At 50.2% G+C, this 21,653-nt stretch overlaps 1 protein-coding gene across 38 annotated transcripts in view; it reads right to left on the reverse strand.

Annotated features, from left to right (window-relative positions):
* Window positions 1-21,156, reverse strand: part of EIF4G1 (eukaryotic translation initiation factor 4 gamma 1) — a 77,437-nt gene extending 56,281 nt beyond the window's left edge. For 2 of the 38 annotated variants that reach the window (XM_083503776.1, XM_083503807.1), the window contains exons 1-4: window positions 20,812-20,966; window positions 1,512-1,620; window positions 985-1,071; window positions 524-556 (exon numbers count right to left, since the gene is read on the reverse strand). In XM_083503776.1, coding sequence (XP_083359902.1) covers window positions 524-556; window positions 985-1,071; window positions 1,512-1,586 — 195 coding nt within the window. In that variant the 5' untranslated portion in view covers window positions 1,587-1,620; window positions 20,812-20,966. Of the gene's footprint in view, window positions 1-523; window positions 557-984; window positions 1,075-1,511; window positions 1,621-5,573; window positions 5,840-11,668; window positions 11,736-12,906; window positions 12,975-14,943; window positions 14,988-16,695; window positions 16,948-17,037; window positions 17,138-20,811 lie in introns of those variants that run through there. The other 36 variants (XM_083503774.1, XM_083503770.1, XM_083503800.1 and 33 more) reach the window with 34 other exon arrangements.
* Between the last annotated feature and the right edge of the window lie 497 nt (window positions 21,157-21,653).

Below are 21,653 nucleotides of genomic sequence, written 5' to 3' on the forward strand. Positions count from 1 at the left end.
GGATCAGCAGACACAGCCAAGCACCTGAGATATAGTTTTGCCTTCCCATGTTTCATTTTCCTATTTGACTTAATTCATTTTCTCTCTGTATGCTTTAAAATACTTCTCTTTAGGAATGTAATTCATCCAGCACTTCAGAACATCCGGAACATCTCACGTCTATTATCGTGTGATCACTGCAACACCCCTGTAAGGTGTGGCTGGTGTCATTATCCTCATACTGAGGGCAGAGAGCTGAGGGCAAGTGAGCGCAGCTTGCCTTGGGCCACCTGATGACCTCAGGCAGCAGCCAAAAATTTTGGACCAGGGGCTTCACAGCTTATGTCTTTTACAGTATGTGCACCACACATCTCGGGCTGTTCTTGCCTTGCCAGCCAGGACAAACGACCAGCAGCCTCTACACTTCTCCAGCCAGGTTCCCTGCAGTGTCCAAGGAAACCCCCTCCCCAACGTAGATGCGCCCCAGCCCAGCCCCGGATTGCATACACAGCATGCGGTGAAGGGAGTAGAGAAGGGTTAGTACCTGCTGATGTAAAGCACGAGGCCCTGCTGGAAACTAAGACAGGAAAGAGCGAGGGGAGAGGAGACAAGAGCAAAACATCACTAACAGAAACAAGCATCCCCCCGCCACCGCCACCAACTCACTCCTCGGAGTTATCTAGTCACCCTACCTGCCTTCTCAGAACCCCCACAACCCCCCACTGTGCAAGGACCAAGGATAGGGCAATTTCCACCACACCTCTGCCTTCATGGCTGTCTCAGCTGCGCTCACCCAAACAGACATATCCACCCAGCATGCGCTGCAGATGAACTCCTGAGTCAGTGGCGCCTGCAGACAGAGTGAGCCTCCAGGGCTCCCTTTGCCCGGCAATCCCCGAGCCACAGGGAAGAACCTGTTTGGCAGCCCCTCAGAGAAGGCCTGGCTACCACCCCAGAGATCTCGCGGCCGAAGAGCAGCAGTGACAAGAGCGGCCACCCCCTTACCTGTCGAGGCTGGGAAGGCGTATTCATTTGGGTAGCTTGCGCTGGGTTAAAAACCACAGGTGCCGTCTGGCCAGGAGGAAATGCTGACTGCTGGGGGAGGGGGAGAAGGGAGGAAGAGGAAGTTAGCAGCTTCCGTAGCTGCCCCCAACCCACACCCAAAACCCACCCTCTAGAGAGCAAGATTGGGGTGCGTGGAGAATTTGTGCGAACACTCGGCGCACGCAGAGAGCCTAAGGCAAACTTTGCAAAGGGGGCTCAAGAGGGTCGTCCAATCAAATCCTGCCTTGCTAGGTTGTTTGGACCCACAGTGCAGAACTGACCCACAAGCAAAAGGCAAGAGAAATGCAGAAAGGTGTGCATGTGTGTGTGTGTGTGTGTGTGTGTGGGACAACTTGTGTTGAAGAGGAGCCACCAGAGAAGACAAAGCAGCCAATGGAGGTTGCGAATGGGGAAAAGATGAGATAGTTTTTATTACATATTGTAGAACAGAGGGGGGCAAGGCAGCTTGGGAGGGAGAATCATTTTACCTGTGGAAGTCCAGGAGAGGGGGAGGGGTGTGGGGCTGATGGGGTTCCTCCTGAGGGCTGTGGAGTTTTGTTCATTTCACGTGGTGCTGCATAAGGATCCCCTTGCTACCTGTTGAGATAGAGAAAAAGAGGCATGGTAAAAACAAGCATGGAAGGAACGCAATACAACTAGAGGCAGAGCGGAAAATTCCAAGCTAAAATTGGACCCCGCAGCAGAATGGCAGGGCAAACAGAAGCAGCCCAAACAAGGATGGATGGTCAGCCCTCCAGACCACACTTCTAAGTAGCATGAGTGCCATTTCACGGACGGATCTCATAGCGCCGCATGACGATTGGACCAGAGAAGAAATGGAACAGCAGCAACTTCAGGCAAAATTCAGGGGAGGGGCTATAATGGATGTTGCCAATGTGAGTCCCAGAGGACTCCTAGGCAAGTGCATCTTTTGGTACCAAGATAAATAGCCACCCCATGTACCTTTATGCTTGTACACACTTTTTTTTAGTGATGCAGCCCCCACTGCAGACTCGCTCCCTAACCTTATGCCTGTGCATCCTTAGGCAGCTTGATGTTCATCTAGCGCAGAGTGCCTTGGCTTAAATTTCACCTGAAGATTCTCTGTATTGCTACAGAGACACCCACATGGGCCTCCAGCGGCCACACACCTGGTTTCTGCATCTGTTTTAGTGTACAACTTCCATCAGTTGTGCTGCTTGGGGCTGATTGGAGGACACCTAGGAAGTGCAGGTATCCATTTGCAATTGAAACATTATAATATATATATATTAAAAATCAAGTTTCTAGCCACCATGCCTGCAACAACTATGAATGAGGAAGGGGGACCTTCTGAACCCTCATTAGTACCCATAATTCCCAGAGAAACATAGGGCTATCTGATGAATGGCTTCTGTCTTCCTTTCTCCTATGTCTCCTGCTTCTTAAGAAGCTTTTTCAAAAAGTTATCATCTCCCACCTGCCCAAACACAGTATCTGGGGGGAAATAGTGACTTTTTAAAAATTCTGGGCACGAAACCTTGCCAGCTTGCATTCAGCCCTAAGTTAATCATCTCTCTCAAAAAAAACCCCAACAACTCTCAGATGAAAAGTTGCTGCGGTAGTGTCAAAAGGGTCTCAAATTGGCTGTAAACTGCACTCTTCTACCCCAATTCACCTGAAAGGCATCCTGCAGAGAAGCTGAGATCAATCCCACCCAGTTCTTGAAGGCAAAGCAGCACCACACAATGAAAGAGTCACATTAAAGCGCATCAAAGAGGCACCCAATGAAAAGATGCACTTAGAGATGTGCAATATGCAGAATGCCTTTGGACCAATGTCGGAGCCAAGTCTCTCTGGGTAAGCTGAAGGATGGAGGTTATCCAAGACCCCCGTATGTCTTGAATGCAACTGCTAAAGTGCCGCAGTTTGTTCCACTGATCTATATGGGATATGGATGCATGGGGCTATCAGGGCAGCTATCTTGCATGTCTCTGGCCCCACTTGCGGCCACAGTAAGAAACCATTTTGAGAACCACCCACCTAAGACCCAGACTCTGAATCGACACAAACTCTACTCCCTATCGACTCTTGCTGGCCATTAGACTGTATACAAATAATGCGAGGAAGTCAACCCATTTTCACGGCCTTGGCCTTTGCTCTGGGACCTTCCACCATACAGGCATCCCTCCAACTCCCGTGTGATTGCATATACACATGGTGCCAGGAAATAAATAAACAGAATACCAGGAAATGGTGAGAGAGAGCTGGAGAGTCCTCGGGGTTCATCAGGAGACCCTCTCTGGAGCCCAGTGAGGGTGGGGGAAGCCCCAAGGAGAATGGAGGCACACAGAGACTTTGTTTACACTGTTCATTCTCCCCGCCCAACAGCTCACACACGGGGTAGTGCAGCAGCACCCACCACTTCCCCACATAGCCTCCAGCCAACCCCAGACCTTCAACTCTAGATATTTTGGCTGGCCGGCCAAGGACTTCCACAGCGTTTTCTGTCTCCAAACCAGACACACAAATCCAATGCACCATGATGATCCCCACTACCCCCTCGCAACACGTCCTCCCCATTTTCTCGGTCACTACAAGGGGCAAGTGAGAGTCCCTCACACATTTCCTGCAGAGGTAGCATGCCAGCTCTTCTTGCTATTGTGGTCCCTAGTGCAATAGGCCAAGTCAAAAAGGAACCGTGTTGCAAGCCCACCCAGCATATTATATGACAAAGCAGATAAATTCACGTGGGTGGGAATGAGGAGGAAACATCTGAACAGCCAGTTCCAACAAAGGACAAGAAAAGACCCCCGTCCCATCCCAGGTTTGCTCCACCAAGTGCCTGCTTGGGCTAAGGTGGGTTTAGAAGCCTCCTAATGGTCTACAGCATGGACCGGATCCGACCCAACCACCTTCTAAATCCGGCCCACGGATGGTCCGGAAATCAGTGTGTTTTTACATGAGTTGAATGTATCCTTTTATTTAAAATGCATCTCTGGGTTATTTGTGGGGCCTAGGAATTTGTTCATCCCCTCCCCAAAATATAGTCCAGCCCCCCACAAGGTCTGAGGGACAGTGGATCAGCCCCCTGCTGAAAAAGTTTGCTGACCCCTGGTCTACAGGCCTCAGCCTAAGCAAGGGCTAACTGGCTGCGGTTTTCGCAAGCACACGCAGATGGGTGAAGGTGCATAGGCCAGGGTGGCAAGGCAGAGGGAACGTCTTCCAGGACGCCAGTCCTACAGCTGCCCTGTGGAACCTTATGGGAATAGGATCCCTTTGGTCTGGACAGGGGCAGTGCCCTCTCCAGCACAAAGCAAGGTAGAGCCACTCTACCCAAACAGACCCAGAGACCTGGCGAAACCTGACCCTTGGGCTGCTGCTGTCAGCGTTTCAGGCGACTAAAGACTTTGGGAGAGAGGAGGAAACGTACGCAATGCAAAGGAGGCAAAAAACCAAGACAGGATCAGGAGGCTTCTGCAGGGCTCCAGTTCAGCACACAAGAACAGCGTGGCCAGATATTTGTGGGGGGCCTCGCCGAGGGCACCCTAACAAGCCTTTTGATTCTGAAATTTTCCCAGGGCATTGGCAACAACAACAATAAAAAACTTAAGTATATGTGGTGGTCCTGGGTGTGGGTGGCACATCAGCAACAATTTCTTCACCTCTGCTCAGAATTAGAGCCACCAGTTCTCATAATTCCCTTCTCCCCAGTATCCTCAGCCCTTACTAAAACGGGATACTTTTTTTTAAGGACCATAATTTAGTACATACTACGTTTCTGTGTATGTGTGCGCACAGATTTAGGAGAGGGGGAGCAGCTGAAGCTGCACAGACCACAATTGCACAGTTTGCAACAATTATCCCCCCCCCCACCTTTGAGCATCTAGACACAGTGTGGTGCAGCATCACGCAGACAGGCAAGGAGGGAGCATGCAGCAGCCCTTCCTATAGGAAGCAGCTCCACACAGCCTGATGGGGCACGTCTACCAGGAGACACCACCCCAAACAGTTCTGAATTTTCCAGACATGGATACAGAAGCACCCCCCCACCTCTTGCAAAACCAAACTGCAGGGACAGCCATGCTCCCAGAAAAAGGGGCCAGCCCAAAAAAACTGACGCCAGAGGCCCCAGAGGAGGTGTAGGGAGCTGGATCGTTGCTTTAGGGGAGGCCCAGCTGAAGTAGCTAGTCTCCCCTGAAAAGCCCACGCGAAGTTTTGCAGACAGTCAGCACCACCCCAAGGTCTGGGGAGAGGCAACTGCGAGCATGAGTCGTTTCCCCGGTGCTCCAAATATGCCCAGTTAATTCTTTAGGCAGGCCAGCTCCCGTGCCAAGCACCCTTCCCTCCCCAAGCCGAGGAATTCTCAAAGAGTAGGCCCAACCCTAACCAATGCTGGCAACGAAGAAAAGATATTTGCTATGCAATTCCTTTCCTCCACCCACCCTGCTCTATGACACCCCCTTCCCAAAACGGGGGCAAGCAGAAAGTCGAGGTCTCAATGTGGAACAGCCTCCCCACCTCACCCCGCCATCCTCAAAACATGCACAGAAAAGATGCAAAATACTCACCCCTAAGTAGGAAAAACCCCAGGCCAGTTTTGCAAGCAGCTGAGACTTTTCATCTGCCACTTTGAGAAAACGACAGGGTGGTTGGGTGGAGTGGGGGGGGGGATATCAGCCTGCAAACCTGCTGGTGAGCGGCATGGAGGGTCGGGCTTGCCAAACATGGGCAAGGCAGGGGACAGCCCCCCACCCCCACCCTGGGAAGGCCAGGAACATGAGTGCCGGGAGCTGCCGGTGGTGTCAGATCGCAGAGTCTGCTGCACTGCAGAGACACCGAGACAGGGAGAGGAGAGAGGCAGGCTGAAGAGAACCAGGGAGCACCCAAAACCCCACCCACAGTCACAGCCATTCGGCCCCAGCACTGCCCAAACCAGTCGGAGAAAATCCCACGCCTACACGCCTGAGTCACTCGCGTTGCACAGGCAAGAGGAGGAAGGAGGCAGGCTCCTGGCCCAGCCCAGCCCAGCCTCTTCCCTCTTGGCAGGACCAAGCAACCAGGCACCCACCTGTGCTGCCAATGCAGGCACGAGACAGACAGCAGAGGAAGTCTGGGTGCTGCGCCATTTCGCGGTGCCTACACCCACAGGAAGCCTCCCTGCGCCCGGGAAGGCGCCCTGCCTCACCCCCATCCCGAAGTGCAGAAGACGCAGGCCAAGGAGAGGGAACTGCACACCCTTCAGACTCTGCCCTTCAAAATCAGCAAGAGCAGCAGTGGCTGGAATGGGGAGGGGGCAGCAAGAGGCAGCCACACTTGCCTTAAGAGGGGCAGGAGTAAAGCAGCTAAGGGAATTTGCAAAGCAGCAGCCCTAGTGTGTGTGTTGGGGGGGGGGGCTTGACTGGAAAGACACTGGTGCAGCTCGTGTCTCAGTACTTCACTAGCTGGGCCTGGGACACTTGGGGTTGCATGTCCCACGACAACTATAAACACAGCGTTGTTTCAGGCGAGGATCACCCCCAGACTCAGTTCCCCATCTGAAAACTGGGAACAGCAGCGACCCATGCGCCGGCTTGCACAACGGAAGACTGTGGTACACTCTGAGAACTTAAAGGAATCACTTAAGCAATCACCAGAAGGTACCATTTTCTCAGTGCCTTCTCTCAAACAACCTTGTCCCACCAACAAGCAGGCTTCTTGTAGCCAAGCAGGCTTCATGAATCTACCTGTAAATAACAGTTCAAGACCAGGGAATCATTTTGGACTCACAGCTGTCCATGGAGGCACAAGTCACTTCTATGTCCAGGGCCTGCTCCATCAGAGACCCTACCTGCCTATGCACTGTCTCACCAGAGTGGTACATGCTCTGACTATCCCTTGTTTGGACTACTGCAATGCACTCTATGCAGGGCTACCCTTGCAGACGATTTGGAAACTACAACTAATCAAGAATGCGACAGCTAGACTGGTGACTAGGAACATGCGCTGGGACCATATAACACCAGCTTGAAAGATCTACACTGGCTCCCAGTATGTTTCTGAGCAAAATTCAAAGTATTGGTGCTGACCTTTAAAGCCCTAAATGGCCTTGGCCTTGTATACTTCCAACCCCATTGTTCAGCCCAGAATCACACTGAGATCCACCTCAGAGGGCCTTCTGGCAGTCCCCTCACTGCAAGAAGTGAGGTTACAGGGAACCAGGCAGAGGGCCTTCTCGGCAGTGGTGCCCTCCCTATGGAAACTCCGCAAAACCAGAAGTGGTGTCCCAGTTTGCAAACTTTACCTCAGTCTAAGAACGGAATATGAACGGTGGAAGAGCACCGGCGGCAGGAGGCCTCATTAGGGAAAGTGCGCCTCGGTTTAAGAATGATTTTGGTTTAAGAAAGGACTTCTGGTTTTGCGCAGTTTGTAAACTGAATAGTTCGTAAACAGGGCTGTTCTTAAATCGAGGTACCACTGTATAGGGAAGTTTTTACTGTGTTTGATGTTTTGATTTGTTGGAATCTGTTCACATTGGCTGGGACAACGCAGTCAGATGGGCAACATATTATTATTATTATTATTATTATTATTATTATTATTATTATTATTATATGCACAAGGAAAGACTGAAAGCCACATTCCCATGCTCAAATTCCTACAGAAAACCTGAGAACCCGATGCCTTACAGAGGCAAACTCTCTTCACATGAGACAGAAGACCTCCCCTCTTACACTTACACACACACACACAAAGGGACAAGCCAACAGCAGAATCAACATTGCCTGCTTTAGGCCTGAACCCAACACAGAATGCATGAAACAGACAGCACCACACACTGCACACATGCACAGAACTACAGCCCAAGCCGCAATTGAAGCATTGACAACAATGCTGCTTTTCTCCCCAATGGCCAGTCACCACTTCTTTCTTTGGTCCCATCGAATGGGCCAATGCTTCTCAAACAGGGCCAAGAAGGGGAGTTTGGGGAAGGTGGGAAAGGTAGCTCAGTCAATAAAGAACGAGACTCTTAGTCTCAGGGTGCTGGGTTTGAGCCCCACATTGCACAAAAAGATTCCTGCATTGCAGAGGGTTGGACCACATGATCCTTGTGGTGCCTCCTAACTCAGCAACTCTGCAATCACGGTTCTTCATTAGCTTATCTTAAGGTATTCCAAAGTTTGGGTTGCAACCACACTGAGTCCCTGCTTAATACATCTCAGGTCTAGAGAACTCAAGCTCCATATGGAAGGGTGCAAGGCAAAAAACTCAGGAGCGGCAAGAGACAGTACACTAAATACATTTTCGAAAGTGAGGACATCGGGACCTGTGTCTGGGAGAAACCCGAGAAGATGGAGGTTCTGTGGGTGGGTGGTTCCTGTGTCCTGGAATTAGGTAGGCAACCAGTTATGAGAGGAGTTGCACAACCCTGAAGGAACAGGTTTGTAGCCTGGGAGAACTCATGGATTCCAACATGTTACTGGAGTCTCAAGTGGCTTCTGTGGCTAGGAGTGCTTATGCCCAGCTTAGGTTGATTCACCAGCTATGGAAATTCCTGCACCAGCCCAATCTCAGGTGACCTCCCACCTGAACCACTGCATTGCACTCTATATGGGGCTGCCCCACGTCCAGAGACTGCAGCCAGCATAGAGTGTGACTGCCAGGTTGGCAAGTGGTCCAACCTGTTGGGATCCCTTGCCAACAGTCCTCCACTGTCTACCAGTGAGCTACCGTGTTAGCACTAAAAGGTTTTGGACTCAAGTTCTTTAAAGAGCGGCTGCCCCAGTATCACCCACTTTGGGGCCCTACACTTGGCAGGGGAAGCCAACTTGGTGGTGGCATGCGGTTGGCATTGACAGGGCCTTCTCGGTGGCACTTCTCCATTTGGGGAGTGCCCTTCCTGGTGAGGTGTGTAGGTATTCCTTATTAGTCACATCTAGGAGGAATTTTAAAGCGCTCCAGTCTACTTAGGCATTTAATGGCTAAAAGATAACATTCCCAGCAACCCTGAAATTATCAGCTGTGAGATTAGGCGACCGTTTTCAACTATGCTTTTATTTTTTAACTGTTTTATCGCTGCTGTGTTTGCAGCCCTGATATCCTTTGAAGGAAGGGCATGATATAAATGGAAAAAGTTGTCCAAAATATTGCAGGGTTGGGAGGAGAAGAAAAGGCTCCGCTACCATCACCAAGGGTAACCATTAAGGTGTTAGCACCAATCCACAAAGATCACTGCCGTCAAAGGGATACGCAGGTCATATTTTTGAAGGGAGCTATTCCAGGACTTTGACCCAACTGCTACCCCAAGCAGTGGGTCCTCCTCTCTCCTGTATTGGAAGGAAAAGACGCACTGCTCCCCACAAAAGCCGGCCAGCTGGCTGCTGGCGAATTCACAAGCACCCAAGACTTCAGCCACTCAAGGTCTGCTGGCATATCGATTAGCATGGCCAAGCCCATTAAACAAACACCTCAAAGGTTAAAGAGTGCCAAAGCAGGGAGGCGGAGACTTAAGAGAGGCAGCTCCCTTGTGCTCCAGGGTCCATTAGCACATCAAGGAACAAATGGGAGGAGCAAATAACCATTCCCTCCCCAGCCCCCTTTTTCAGCTGTGAATGCTTTTCACAGCTTCACCACACCCATGACTGGAGATGACTGGAGCTCACCTCCTTCCTAACAAGCTTTGGAATTAAGAACTCTACTTGCCACATCCCCCCTTTTTATTCCTTGTCAACATCCTGGCTCTTCCTGTCCAATTAAGACCAGCAATAGCTCAGTCAGTAGGGCACAAGCATGAGACCCTTTAATCTCAGGGTTGTGGGTTTGAGCCTCACGTTGGGCATTGCAGGGGGTTGGACTAGATGACCCTCATGGTGCCTTCTACAATTCTCTGATTCCCCCTCTTCTGTCTCCAGATGCTGGCCCTTCCCTGCAAGGGCAGCACAGGGACCAAGCAGCAGCGGACCTTATTGCCACCAGATCCAAATCACACCCGTGCCAGGAATTTGTTGCGTTTTCTGCAAGTCCTCCCATCAGCCACGCATTGGTAGTAATTCTGGCCTACCTTGGCAGGATTGCCGCAAAATTGCTGAGGTGCTGAATGCAAAACACCTTTTCCAAATTCTAAACTTTTACAATTGCCAACCAAAGCAAAGCAGCAAGTGAGACAACACCCACATGCGGGAAAAGGAAACTTCCCCGACCTGTTTGTCAGAGTTGGGGTCCAATGATGATGCAAGCACCTCTGGGAAGAGACCACAGTGGCACTGGTTATTTCACTGGCAAAAATCAATAGCCACTCTGACCTTAGGCTGCCCAAATGCTCCCAAACTTGTGAAATCAAAAGCAGGTCAGTCTGCATGGACTAGGTCACCAGCCATCACAAACGACACCCCATTTGGGGGCGGGCATGGGTGACAGGCACATCAGAATCTTCTTCTGCCAAATGAACTGTGAGGTTCCAAAATTCACCTTGATATATCATGATCAGTACTTGCCGATCGAAGGGAAGTGGTGCAAGGCATCTCTGATCTTGCTCCGGGGGGCTTGTCTTTATGCTTCAATGGACAGAACTATGATCCCCAGGAGAAAAGGCTATTTTCAGTAAAATGGTATGGGAATTTCCCACTTATGTTTTCAGAAACTGAGAGCAAGGCTCTATGAAGGTGGTAGAGCACAGTCAACATAAAAGTTTAGGAACAGTGATACAGACTCCTCCCTTTTAAAAATAAAAAAGAGGGGCACATTTCTCTGATCTTTCCTCACTTTGAATTCCTTTCTCAGGGTTATTGAGAGTGGCTGGGGAAACCCAGCCAGATGGGTGTGGTATAAATAAATAAATAAATAAATAAATAAATATCATCATATCATCACCATGTTACACAGCTCTCAGGCACCCAATAAACATGTGGAAGAAACACATCTGCTACACTAGTGTTCTACATTTTCAGGTGCACAAGCAAGAAGTCTCGGGTGGAAAGTGGGGCTCAGAGAGAACAGTACATGACCTAAAGCACACTAAGGAGGCCTGTAGTGGTGCAAGAGCTTGCAACGCCCACCCCGAAACTTGGGGAGGTTTCTGAGGGGAGCAAGAAAATGAATTCCATCTTTAACAGCAAGGACGGACAGAAGGTCTTGATGCTCCCTCAGAAACGACTTAGGTTTTGGAAGGGGTGGGGACTGTGATGTCCAGGGCAATTGGCTTCACCAGGATCTGTAAGAAACAGCAAGCAACCCATCTATTGAGGATTGACACCAATGCACTGCAAATGCTCAGGAGATATGGCATGGCTTCCTTCTCAACCCCTCCACCCTAGTGAAAGTTTTATTTTGGGAATAATTTGTTACAGGGTGCCCTCTGATAAACACCTCCTGCCAGGCCTACCTGGGATGGCACCCTTTTGATTTGTCACCAGGCTGCCACCATTTTAATTTTTCATGATGCTCTTGATTTAGAATTACTCCAGGCCATTCCAAGGATTTTACATGGTGGTCACCAGTATAGAACACAAAGGGGAAGCATTAAGAGGGTCCCTGGGGACGTTAAGGGTGACAGGTCATGCCAGGGCCCTGGGGCCCATGCCAGCTGCCCAAGGATGCTGCATGGGAACACTGAATTAGCTCACTTGCTTGGCTCATCTGGGCTGTGCTAAAACCGAGCAGACAGCAAATTCAATCTTGCTTCACTTACATGCGTTGCAACCCATGCAATGTAGGTTAACGTGGGGTTGGCATGTTGAGAGTTCTGCCTCAAAGCACTGAAAATGGGCAATAAGGAACAGGTATAATAGGAGTTTAGGAAACGAGGCTGCAGAAATTAATCCAACTGCAGAATTTCCATTTGTGGGTGAACATGCCACAAATGGAAAACGGCCGATGGAGAATGCAAGATGCCCACGACTTCGTAAGTAGCATTTGACAAAGCAGGAATTGTACTCTTTGTTCTGTGGCTGCTTACAGCAGCTTCCTATTCACTGGTTCAATAAAACTTCTTCCACAGGTGCTCAGGCAGGCACTGCAACTGCCCTGACTAGTCTATCTTCCTACAAATCTCCTCTCAAAGAAATACCTTTCTCCATTGAAGCCAACTGCTTAACACAGCCTTCCTTAGCCTGGAGTGCTCCAGATATTTAGGACTACAGGTAACTCACAATCTTACATTATTTTACTTGTGTTCACAGCTTTGTGTGGGTGGGGGAAATTAAAAATAAAATGGAGAGCAGAGGAAACCCATTCTTCATTTTATTTATTCCCTGCCCACCATTACGGGCTTACCAGGCAGCCCAGAGCCCTCACCAGCAAAGGGAAGCTCCAGACTTTGGGGAGGTGGTGCAACGTCTCTGGCATGGTTCTAGATGCCTCCTCCCCAAAGCTGGGCAAGCACTTACTAGGCTTTGAGAAGGAGGTGGGAGGATTCTAGGATCCTGCCAAAACCCTCACAACAAAGCGGCCACGGAAGGGCTCTGGGACACTGCCAGAGCCCTTTCCGCCTATTTCCTGAAGTTGGGCAAGAGGTCCTCCACCATGCAGGGAGCCTGGTTCCGGAAATTCCTGGCAGTACGCATTTATATACATGGACCCCCAGAACCTAAACCCTGCGTAAGATATGAGATACGTGCACTGCTATCAGGAGCAGATGGGAGCTGCAGTTCAAAACCTCTACAAGGCAACAAGTTGGAGAAAGCTGGGTTAACACCATAACTCCTATCCTAACAAAAATAAAGCCCAAGCACATTTAATCAAATGTGCTCCCCACTGTTCCTTTTCAGACCTTGCTTGTCTCCCTTTCCTTTGACGCCTCCAACTTAAAACTTTTGATCAACCACATCATGATAGGGAAGGGCTCCTAGCTTACTGTGCTTTATTGAGAATGAGCAGCATGGTGCCCTGCTGCCACTGAGAGAAACAAGGCAGGAAGAAACAATTTACCTTGGGTTCTTGCGATGTCTGGACAGGCACCCTGCTTATTTTGCTCCTTCGTTGTTCGCTTGTAAATCCTGTTAAGGGAGCAACAAATTTTTGCCTAATTCTGGAGGGGCATGACTTAGTCCTTAAGAGTTGTGGTATTGCACTCTCTAATGCTAAGTCTAAGTGCTGCTTACAACCAAAACCAGAAGTCACACACATATTCTGGGTGTCGAAGAGACTGAGAGGTGATATGATAGCCATCTTCAAATATCTAAAAGGCTGTCACATGGAAGATGGAGCAAGCTTGTTTTCTCCTGCTCCAGAAGGTAGGACCCAAACCAATGGCTTCAAGTTACAAGAAAGGAGATTCTGACTAAACTTCAGGAAGAACTCTCTGAGTGAGAGCTGTCTGAGAGTGGAACAGACTCTCATGAGAGGTGGTGGACTCTCCTTCCTTGGGAGGATTTTAAGGAGAGGTTGGATGGCCATTTGTCACATATGAACAAGTTGAGATGCCTACACTGCAGGGGGGATTGGACTAGATGACCCTTGGAGTCCCTTCCAACTCTACAATTCAACGATTCCAACCCATTATTCTTAAACCTTTCATATCTTCCGTCACTTAACGAAAGTATAACAAGAGGGTGCCCTTTTATGCAACTTCTCAGCAGATGCCCAACTGGCCTTCGACAAAAGCATTCCAAAAAGCAGCCTGCTCCAGATCTAAACAGACTTAGGTCCCATCTCCTAACATCTAAGTCCTTTCCCCTAGATCCCCATTTCAAAAGGGAATGATGGTATGGGAATCCCAAAGCAATACTCTGTCCTCGTGTTCATTTAATGCAGTTCAGTTACTCTGTCAACTGTGCTGTTGTTTTCCCAGCAAAAGCAGATATTCTCCCATCCTTTCAAAGAATGTTTATGGGCAAAACAAGGATCTAGGAGTATTGTTGTGTTCTGGTGACTGCAGATATGAAACCTCAAGCTGCTTGTTTTATCTGCACTGATGTAAAAACATCTAGGCACTTCTCATACATTACCTTAAGTGACCCTGGCAACTGTTAGGTTAGTTATCACACCGCAAATTGCAGATATACAATCAAGAGGACGGCACAAATTAAGGGAGGATGGGCCTATCTCTGGCTATTAGTTATCATTGCTATATGAAACCTGCATCTGAACACTCAAGGCTGTCAAACTTGTAGGCACTGGAAGAATCCAGTTGGCCAGGGTGAGAACAAAATGCTGGATTTGAAGATCGTTCACTCATTTGGGGTTGAGGGGAGGCTAATACTGGCTTGTGTAAGTTTTGAATCTCGGACTTCCTGGCTCACACTTCTACTCTCAACGCTTCACAACTTCTCAAGGTAGCTAAAGTTAATATTCCAGATTAACAAAAATTACAAGGGAGCGCTCTTGTGCCTCTTGCCTGTGGCAGTATCATCGTTTCCTGAAATGCTTTCTCCAACAAGGGATTTGGGAAGATAAAAGAAACCTGGAAAGGCAGGATTCTCTCCAGATGACGGGAAAGAGGAAGCATTTTGCACCTCCACCCTGTCATTAGTCCCTTCCTTACACTGCTCCTGAAGGCAGAACTTTGTTCCTTCTTCTCTGTGACAGGAAGTGAACATGGAACAGAGTGCAACAGGCACCATTTCTGAGGGAAGTTAATTGAGGGAGGACCTTTCTGGGTGAAAGGGAAAGTCTTGAGAATATAAACTGCTCTTCTGAACTGCTTAAGGGTGTTTTAGGACTTCTGTATAGGGAATTCTACAGATATCACTGCATGCAATGAGCAGTTGTGTACTCCACCAGTATACAGACTGACCAATTCAGGCTTTTTGCTGCATTCAGATTCAATAAAAAACAAAACTTGACCATTTAACACACACACACACCACTATGTGCCGGGGTACATACAATTCTCTACACAGAAGCTACTGTCCATTACAAATCTTTATCTCGGATGAATTAAAGGTAGCATGGTTAAAATGAACAAACTTGTATCCTTGGATTCAGAAGACCTGGGCTGAAAACCCAGCTTGGCCACAAACTCACCAAATGGCCTTGGGGAAGTCACACTCTCAGCCTCAGCTCCTAAACTGCGTAATGAAAACAATAATATTTAGTATTTATGTAGCACCTTTCCACATTTTATCTCAGTATTTTTCAAAAATAGCAACAATGTAAGGTAGGTTAGCATTATCCACAAATGTCTGAGGCTTGACAAAGGCCTCCCCTGCAAGCGACTATGTATTACATTCATATTCTGCCTTTCGTCCATCATGGAATAGGGTAGATGAGGGACTTTCAGGTGGCCCTCCATCCAAGCACTGATACAGACCTGCCTTCAGAAAGGCATCCTGTGCCTTTAAGATTGTGCAGAGGGAGATTTGAACCAGGACCTTCATGGGTCACAGCTTAATCCTGTAACCACTTGCAAATGCCAACAGTGAAAGAAGATAAGCACAGGGGACATGTAACATGCTAGACAACAAGGGGAAACCGCTTTGGATAGAGGGGAAACTGCTTCCCAGAGGACAAGGCCAGCAGCTGCCCCACAGTATAGCCCCAGAAGTACAATGGAGGCATCAAAGTAGGAAACCCCTCAGTTTGACTTGTGATTCTCACATTTGCCCAGTGATAGGGTGGGGAAACATGGTGGTAGTTCCTCTGCATTTTGACACTTCCTGCTCCTGGGCAGAGGTGGCTCCTATTTTTTTATTTTTATTTTTTATTCTAGAGCTTAGGAATTTGAAATATTTTCCTAGCCCTACTTTTGAGGGACACACCCTTGTGTTCTGCAATTATAAAGAAGAAGAGCCACAGTATTCCTCCATTACAGAAGGTCCCACACTCAACTATGCAGAAAAGTGAAGCAAGTCTTCCAATGTGAACTGAGCACCCTTATTCCCTGACTCCCCTCACCCTTTCACTTAACACAAACACACTCCCAGACAAAATAGCAGAGAATTCCACCCACCACCATTGCCAGAAGCAACCCAATGAAACGCTGTTTAGCACGAAATGCGAACGTGGACTGTTACGATACAAGCCTTCCACCCTCCCCTGTAGGGCAAACTACATAAAACCAGGAAATGTGCAATCGAGGTTCAAGATGTCCTCCCTCTCCCACACTTTCAGAGACAGTTGGTGTTACTCCACACAGTAAGATCTCCTTTAATCACCATCCAAGCCCACCATGACAGCAAGCCGCCTTCCTAAAAGGAAAATGCGCAAACAAGTGGCAGCCTTTCAGGGACTGAACAAACAGATTAATATGGGTTGTTGTTGTTTTCAAAATAAAAACCCAACAACTCAACACAACAAAATCTGAAAGTTTAGATGTGCACAAGTAAAATTGGGTTGCTTAAGAAATTGCTGAGTAATTTTTAACGTCTGTTCTGGGCGGTAAGAGGACTAACATATGTTTGGGGAAAACAAGGCACAACCAATGTGCGCGGGCGTGGGGAGGGGGGAACACACGCAAAAACTAACAGAGGGCACAAGACAAAGGAGATGCAAAGGTTTATTTACCCTCCGCATTTATTTTATTTTGTACAAAGGGCTGGAAGGCAAGCATGAAGAGCCATCCATTGGGGAAAGGGCAGCAGCCGGCGAATAAGGGCGGGCCAGGCAATATTTCAGAGAAGGGGGTGCCTTCAATACAAAGCACTAAGATCCCCCACCACCCCAAGCCCTTTCCCACTCTCTCCTGCTCTGCAAAGCCCCAAACCCAGCCGCAACCGGAAAGCGAGGGATAAAGGGAATTTGGGTCGGGGGTTGGAGAGAGAAAGGACCCGGACGCACCTCGGCCGGTGGCACATGGGCGCAAAAAAAGAGAACCCCAAACCTCGAGACCTTCCTCCTCCGGGGGTGGAGGGTGGCGTTTCTTCCCCTCCGAGGTTCCCCCGCGCGTCGCGCCGGCCAGGATGGCAAGCAGGAAGCCAGGCCCCGGCCCGCCTGCTCCAAGGACACGTGTCCTAGCCGGGCGGCCCCGCAGGGGAGGGAGGGAGCTGCGGCCCACGCGGTGGCGACTGCCGGGCGCCCTGCGCGCTGGCCGCAAGAGCGCCCGCGGCGGGCGGCGAGAAAGGCAGGCGGGCGTAGCGCGGCCGGGCCCCGTCCCCGCACCGCCGCCGCTTCCGACCGTACCCGAGTTGCGCCGCAAGCACGTGGGGCTGGCCCGGTTCTCGGAGGCGGACGCCAAGCACCGGCGCGGTAGCAGCCACAGCCAGCGAGGGAGGAGGTGGAGGGAGCGGAGGAGGTGGAGCCGCAGCAGGGCCAGCCCCGACGACGGCCTAGGGCAGGACGAAGTGAGCAAGGAAGGAAGGAAGAGGCGAACACGTGGGCCCAGCGGGATGCAGGCACCGGGCGGGCTTCGGGCCTACAAGCGGGGTGGGAAAGGCCGATCCGGCGCCGCAGGGTCCCTGCGCGCGGCGAGTGCTCCGCAGATGTGGGCGCGCAGCTGCAGAGCAGCCATCGCCCGGATTCCGCCCCGTTCCCACGTGCGCAGAGGCCACGGAAGGGGAGACCCTACCGGGTGCGGCTGCTTGGAATTTTAGAGGAGGGTGCACCCACGCCCCAATACCACTACAGAACGGGGCGATCCTAAGCTTCCCGGCTTCGCCTAAAAGCGGGCAGCTGCTGCGCCGATGAGCCCCGTTAAGGCGTGCACCCACCCACAGCACCCCTAATATGTTTGGATGCAAGAGTGAAGATCTACATTTCCCAGACCCCGCAGGCCCTATGCACTTACGGCAGGACCATTCGGAACTGAACGGGGTGTTTACCTATGCCAAATGAACCAAAACACTGCATACGAAGCACAACAGTACTTAGATACCACAGGTTATGCGGGGTCGAGAGCCTTGCAGGTTTCAAACGCGGGGTGGGGTGAGAGGAGTGCCACATTTTATGAGGTCGTATACTGGGGCTGGAAACTCCGGAGGCGGTCGGGGAGGGGGATCGCAGTTATCGGCAGATCTGAGCCCGTTTCAAAGCATATGGAGCGGGGTACAGGATTCAGGAATCTAAATACACCACCACATTGTAAACCTCTACAGAGGATGGCAGGCAGGCCTTGTAAGTAAATTACTGAGCCCAATGGGTTTTACTTCCAAGGAAATGTATATACAATCAGCAGGCACATCACAGCCTTATATGGGGCAGGCGCATTTCAGAGGAGTGGCTGTTTTGTTGCATAATATCAGCCTTCTCCAACATGGGCAAACATCACTGTAGTCCAAAACATCCAGGAGGTGACTGGTCCTCTCGATAAAGGTATTCTGTCTGGGGACATTCAGTCCTATACATGCACAATAGGAGACTGGAATGTCACAAGCATGTACCAAAACAATTGATTCCTGCCTATATGTACTAAGGAGAACAAAAGCTTATGTGCCAGAAGATCTTCAGGTTATGCAGCTTTCACCTCCCTTTTATTCAGGTTCATTAATGAAGTTATTTTAATCCATGTTACTTTACAGAGTTCAGAAACGAGCTAGATTATGGATTAAACTACCAAAAAGGCACAGTGGTAAATCCAAGGACACCCCGTAACTACCTTGAACTCTATAAGGAAAAGTTTTAATAAGTGATACCAACAAAACTATTGTGGAAAGAAAGAGAGGAGGGTGTTAAAATATTTGTCAGGGACAAAGTTACAATTCAATGGAAAGCAGGATCGGACCCTCCAGATGCAGTCTAAATGGCTCAGATGTAAAGGAACTCAAAGAGAAATAATCATAAGGAAATGAAATAATCTATAAGTATAAGAACCTTATAAAGGTCCAGTCTTGTATTTTAATAGTCCAAATAGGATGGGGGCTAGTTGAAGATATTAAATTTCAGGCCTCAGAAGAGCATAATCTCATAAAATACAAGCTGCCAGTACATTTTGGGACAGACCTCGTTTGTCTCATGGCTACTGGCCAAGAATGGAACCTGGTTTAAGACCTCAAGCTATTTAAACTCAAGTCGCATAAAATTAAAGCTCAGTCTCCATCAAATGCTACGAATATCATAAATATGGCATATAGGGGTAGCTGGAGGCCTTAGAAGCTCCACACTTCCTTCTAAATTGTGGAAATGGTGCCCTAAATACTGTGTGTGCTAGATACTGGGCTCTATAGATAAGCAGGGAGGGGACTTTAACAAGGTCTAACTGTACAGAAATGAGTTGGTTGATAGTTTCAGCAGCAAGTAGAATTATATGAGATAGCAGCTGGTCTCAACTTTAGACATTGTAGTACTGCGCTAGCATGCCAAAGTTGTCTTGCAACTAAGCTCTAGAAGGCCCCTTTGGTTTCAGGTATCCTTTCAGAAAATGTGATTTCATGTCTTAAACAGTGCACAATTCATGGGAAGAAGGGATTTGTTGACCCCATACTTTGTGGGAGAGAATTGATTGTGGAGCTGGAAATTCTGTTTCTTCAGTAATTTTGATTAACACTTTCAGAGTGCAAAATTATTTAGAAGTCATGTTTTATTCATGGCACACTGGCTTCAGACTTTGTTCACACTGTACTTATCTAGAGTTAACTGTACGTATAGCAGAAACCCTGAAGAAGCTTGCATAGAAAGGCCTTGGGCTCCATAAATATTATACAGATTGAGCATCAGAGGGGTCTGTTTATTATAGTGTTTGCCCATTGGAAAGACACTGTTTTGAGTTCCTACTGATACTTATGCAAGACTGGCTATGCTTCTAGAGCACAGGCCTCTCTTCCGGGCTCATATGCAGTTTGAGAGAGGCCTAGTACCTGTACTAAGGCCCTATAACAGCAGCACATATAAAGGCTCAAGTTTTAGGGTCAAAATCCTCCTCAGTACCTAGATAGATAAGGAAAGGCTCCTCTAAGTTTCAGGGCGTTCTCCGAAAGGAGGCTGGCTATGAGGGTGGACCTTTGTCCCCCACTACTGGCCTGTGCCAAGGGCATATTTGCTTGGAAAGCTCTCGTTCTTAAAACACAGCTTGAGTAAGATGCAGGGCAAAAAATAAATTTACTGCTTATTAAAATACAGGCACCACAGCCATGACCTACAGGAGGCTTGGCTGCCTTGTGGAGTCTGCATTTGGGGTGGGGAGCGAGAGAAAGGGCTCGAATTCAGGACCGAAAAACCTCACATCTGTTCCAGGTGCGGAGACGTTTTAAAAACAAGATACTGGCGTTATGTGAAAGAAAGGTTGGTTTGTTGGAGCAGACAGAGCCTCAGAATGAGAGGCGTAGCTACGAGGGGGCTAGCCAGGCTTTTTTGGTCCGGGTGAAGCCCCCCCCCGAGGGGAGCTATTGAGGTACACACAGCCTGCGTCGAGATACCAAACTGGGTCTTTGACCCGGGTGAAATGGAAGCCCAGTTTCGCCCCTGCTCGGAAACACCCTTTCCGTAACCTTGCGCTTCGCAGGCACGCGAGGAAGCCGAGAGAGAAGCGCCGTCTGCACGCGCCCAGGAGCACCCTGCGCAGGCCGAAGGAAGCGGGAGCACAAAGGCCGGCTCCACGCTCCCAGAGAAAGCCTAGTCAGCGGGAGGAGGAGGGACAGGGGAGAGGCCGGGTCTCTCTCCTCTCTCCTGGCAGCCGCCCTTCAACCGGGCGCGGGGACCACGAGGCCTAGCCCGGCCGGCGTCTCCTTCCTTCCTTCCTCCTCCCGCCCCACGTGGTGCTCAGGCGAGGCCTCCGAGGGCCAGGCAGGCGGCCGGGTAGGCGAGGGGGCAATGGCGGCCGGAGCCCAGTCAGGGCGCGACGAGAGGGTGGGGGTGAGGGGGGGGGAATGCCCTCGTCGCGGGAGGGGGGCAGCAGGGGGAGGAGACCGGCGAGGCCCCGCCTCTCTCCTCCCACCCCCCCACCGCGCCAACCGCGGCCTACTCTGGCTTTCTCTCTCGCGCCCCCCCCCGCCGCACCTTCCCCCCTCCCCCCACCGCGGTTACCTTCAGTCTCCTTCAGTCCGGGGAGCGGGGCCCGACGCAGCCGCAGCGCAGCCCAGCACGACCATTTCCGGAGCCGCTCTCCGAGGGGAGGGGCGGGGCAAGAGGAAGGGAGGAGGGTCGGTCACGGGGCGAGGGAGGACGGCGCCGAGGGGGCGGGGCTCGCCTGAAGCCTCTCAGGGGGAAGGTGGGGCGAATTGGGAGGGGTGGATTGAGCTGCCGCCCCGCCTTCGTCACGTGGATCGCGCCATGCTCTGGTATTGGGGGACGAAGGGGAGAGAAAGAAAAGAGGCGGTCAGGTGACCCCCGCGCGGTCGGCGCGGCCTTTTGGGCACGTGACCTCCACGCGAGGCAGGGAGGCGGGCGGGCTGGCCGGCGCGCGCACCTGCGTCACGTGGCGGGGAGAGGAGCTTCCGTTTCCCCTTGTCGAAAAGCGTTCTTGCCGCCGCCCGGTGCCACTCTATGGTCGTGACACGTGTGGGTGGTGGGGGAGGGGATCGGGCCCGGAGTAGTTTCCTCGCTCTTCTTAATGAATAAGCACAGGGAAATCAATATATATAAGTGTGTTTGTATATATGTACATTATAAACACACGCACAACAGTAATTTCGGAGAGCAATAATGTTTTTATTCTATTAATGCTTAGTTGTTTTTAATAATTTTTTTCTCCATGTACGCCGCCTCGAGACCTGATGGGGGAAAGCTGTGATATAAATAAATGCACAATAATTATACTAAACATCCCAGGGTTCCAATAGGACTGGCCCTACCAGCATACGTAGTAACAGGAGCTGCTGGTGGCTTCAGGCTTCCAAGGGCGGCGTCAGCTCATTCTTCTCTTCCAC

This window comes from Podarcis liolepis (assembly GCF_965112155.1).
Source record: "Podarcis liolepis genome assembly, chromosome: 5".
Taxonomy (NCBI): Eukaryota; Metazoa; Chordata; class Lepidosauria; order Squamata; family Lacertidae; genus Podarcis; species Podarcis liolepis.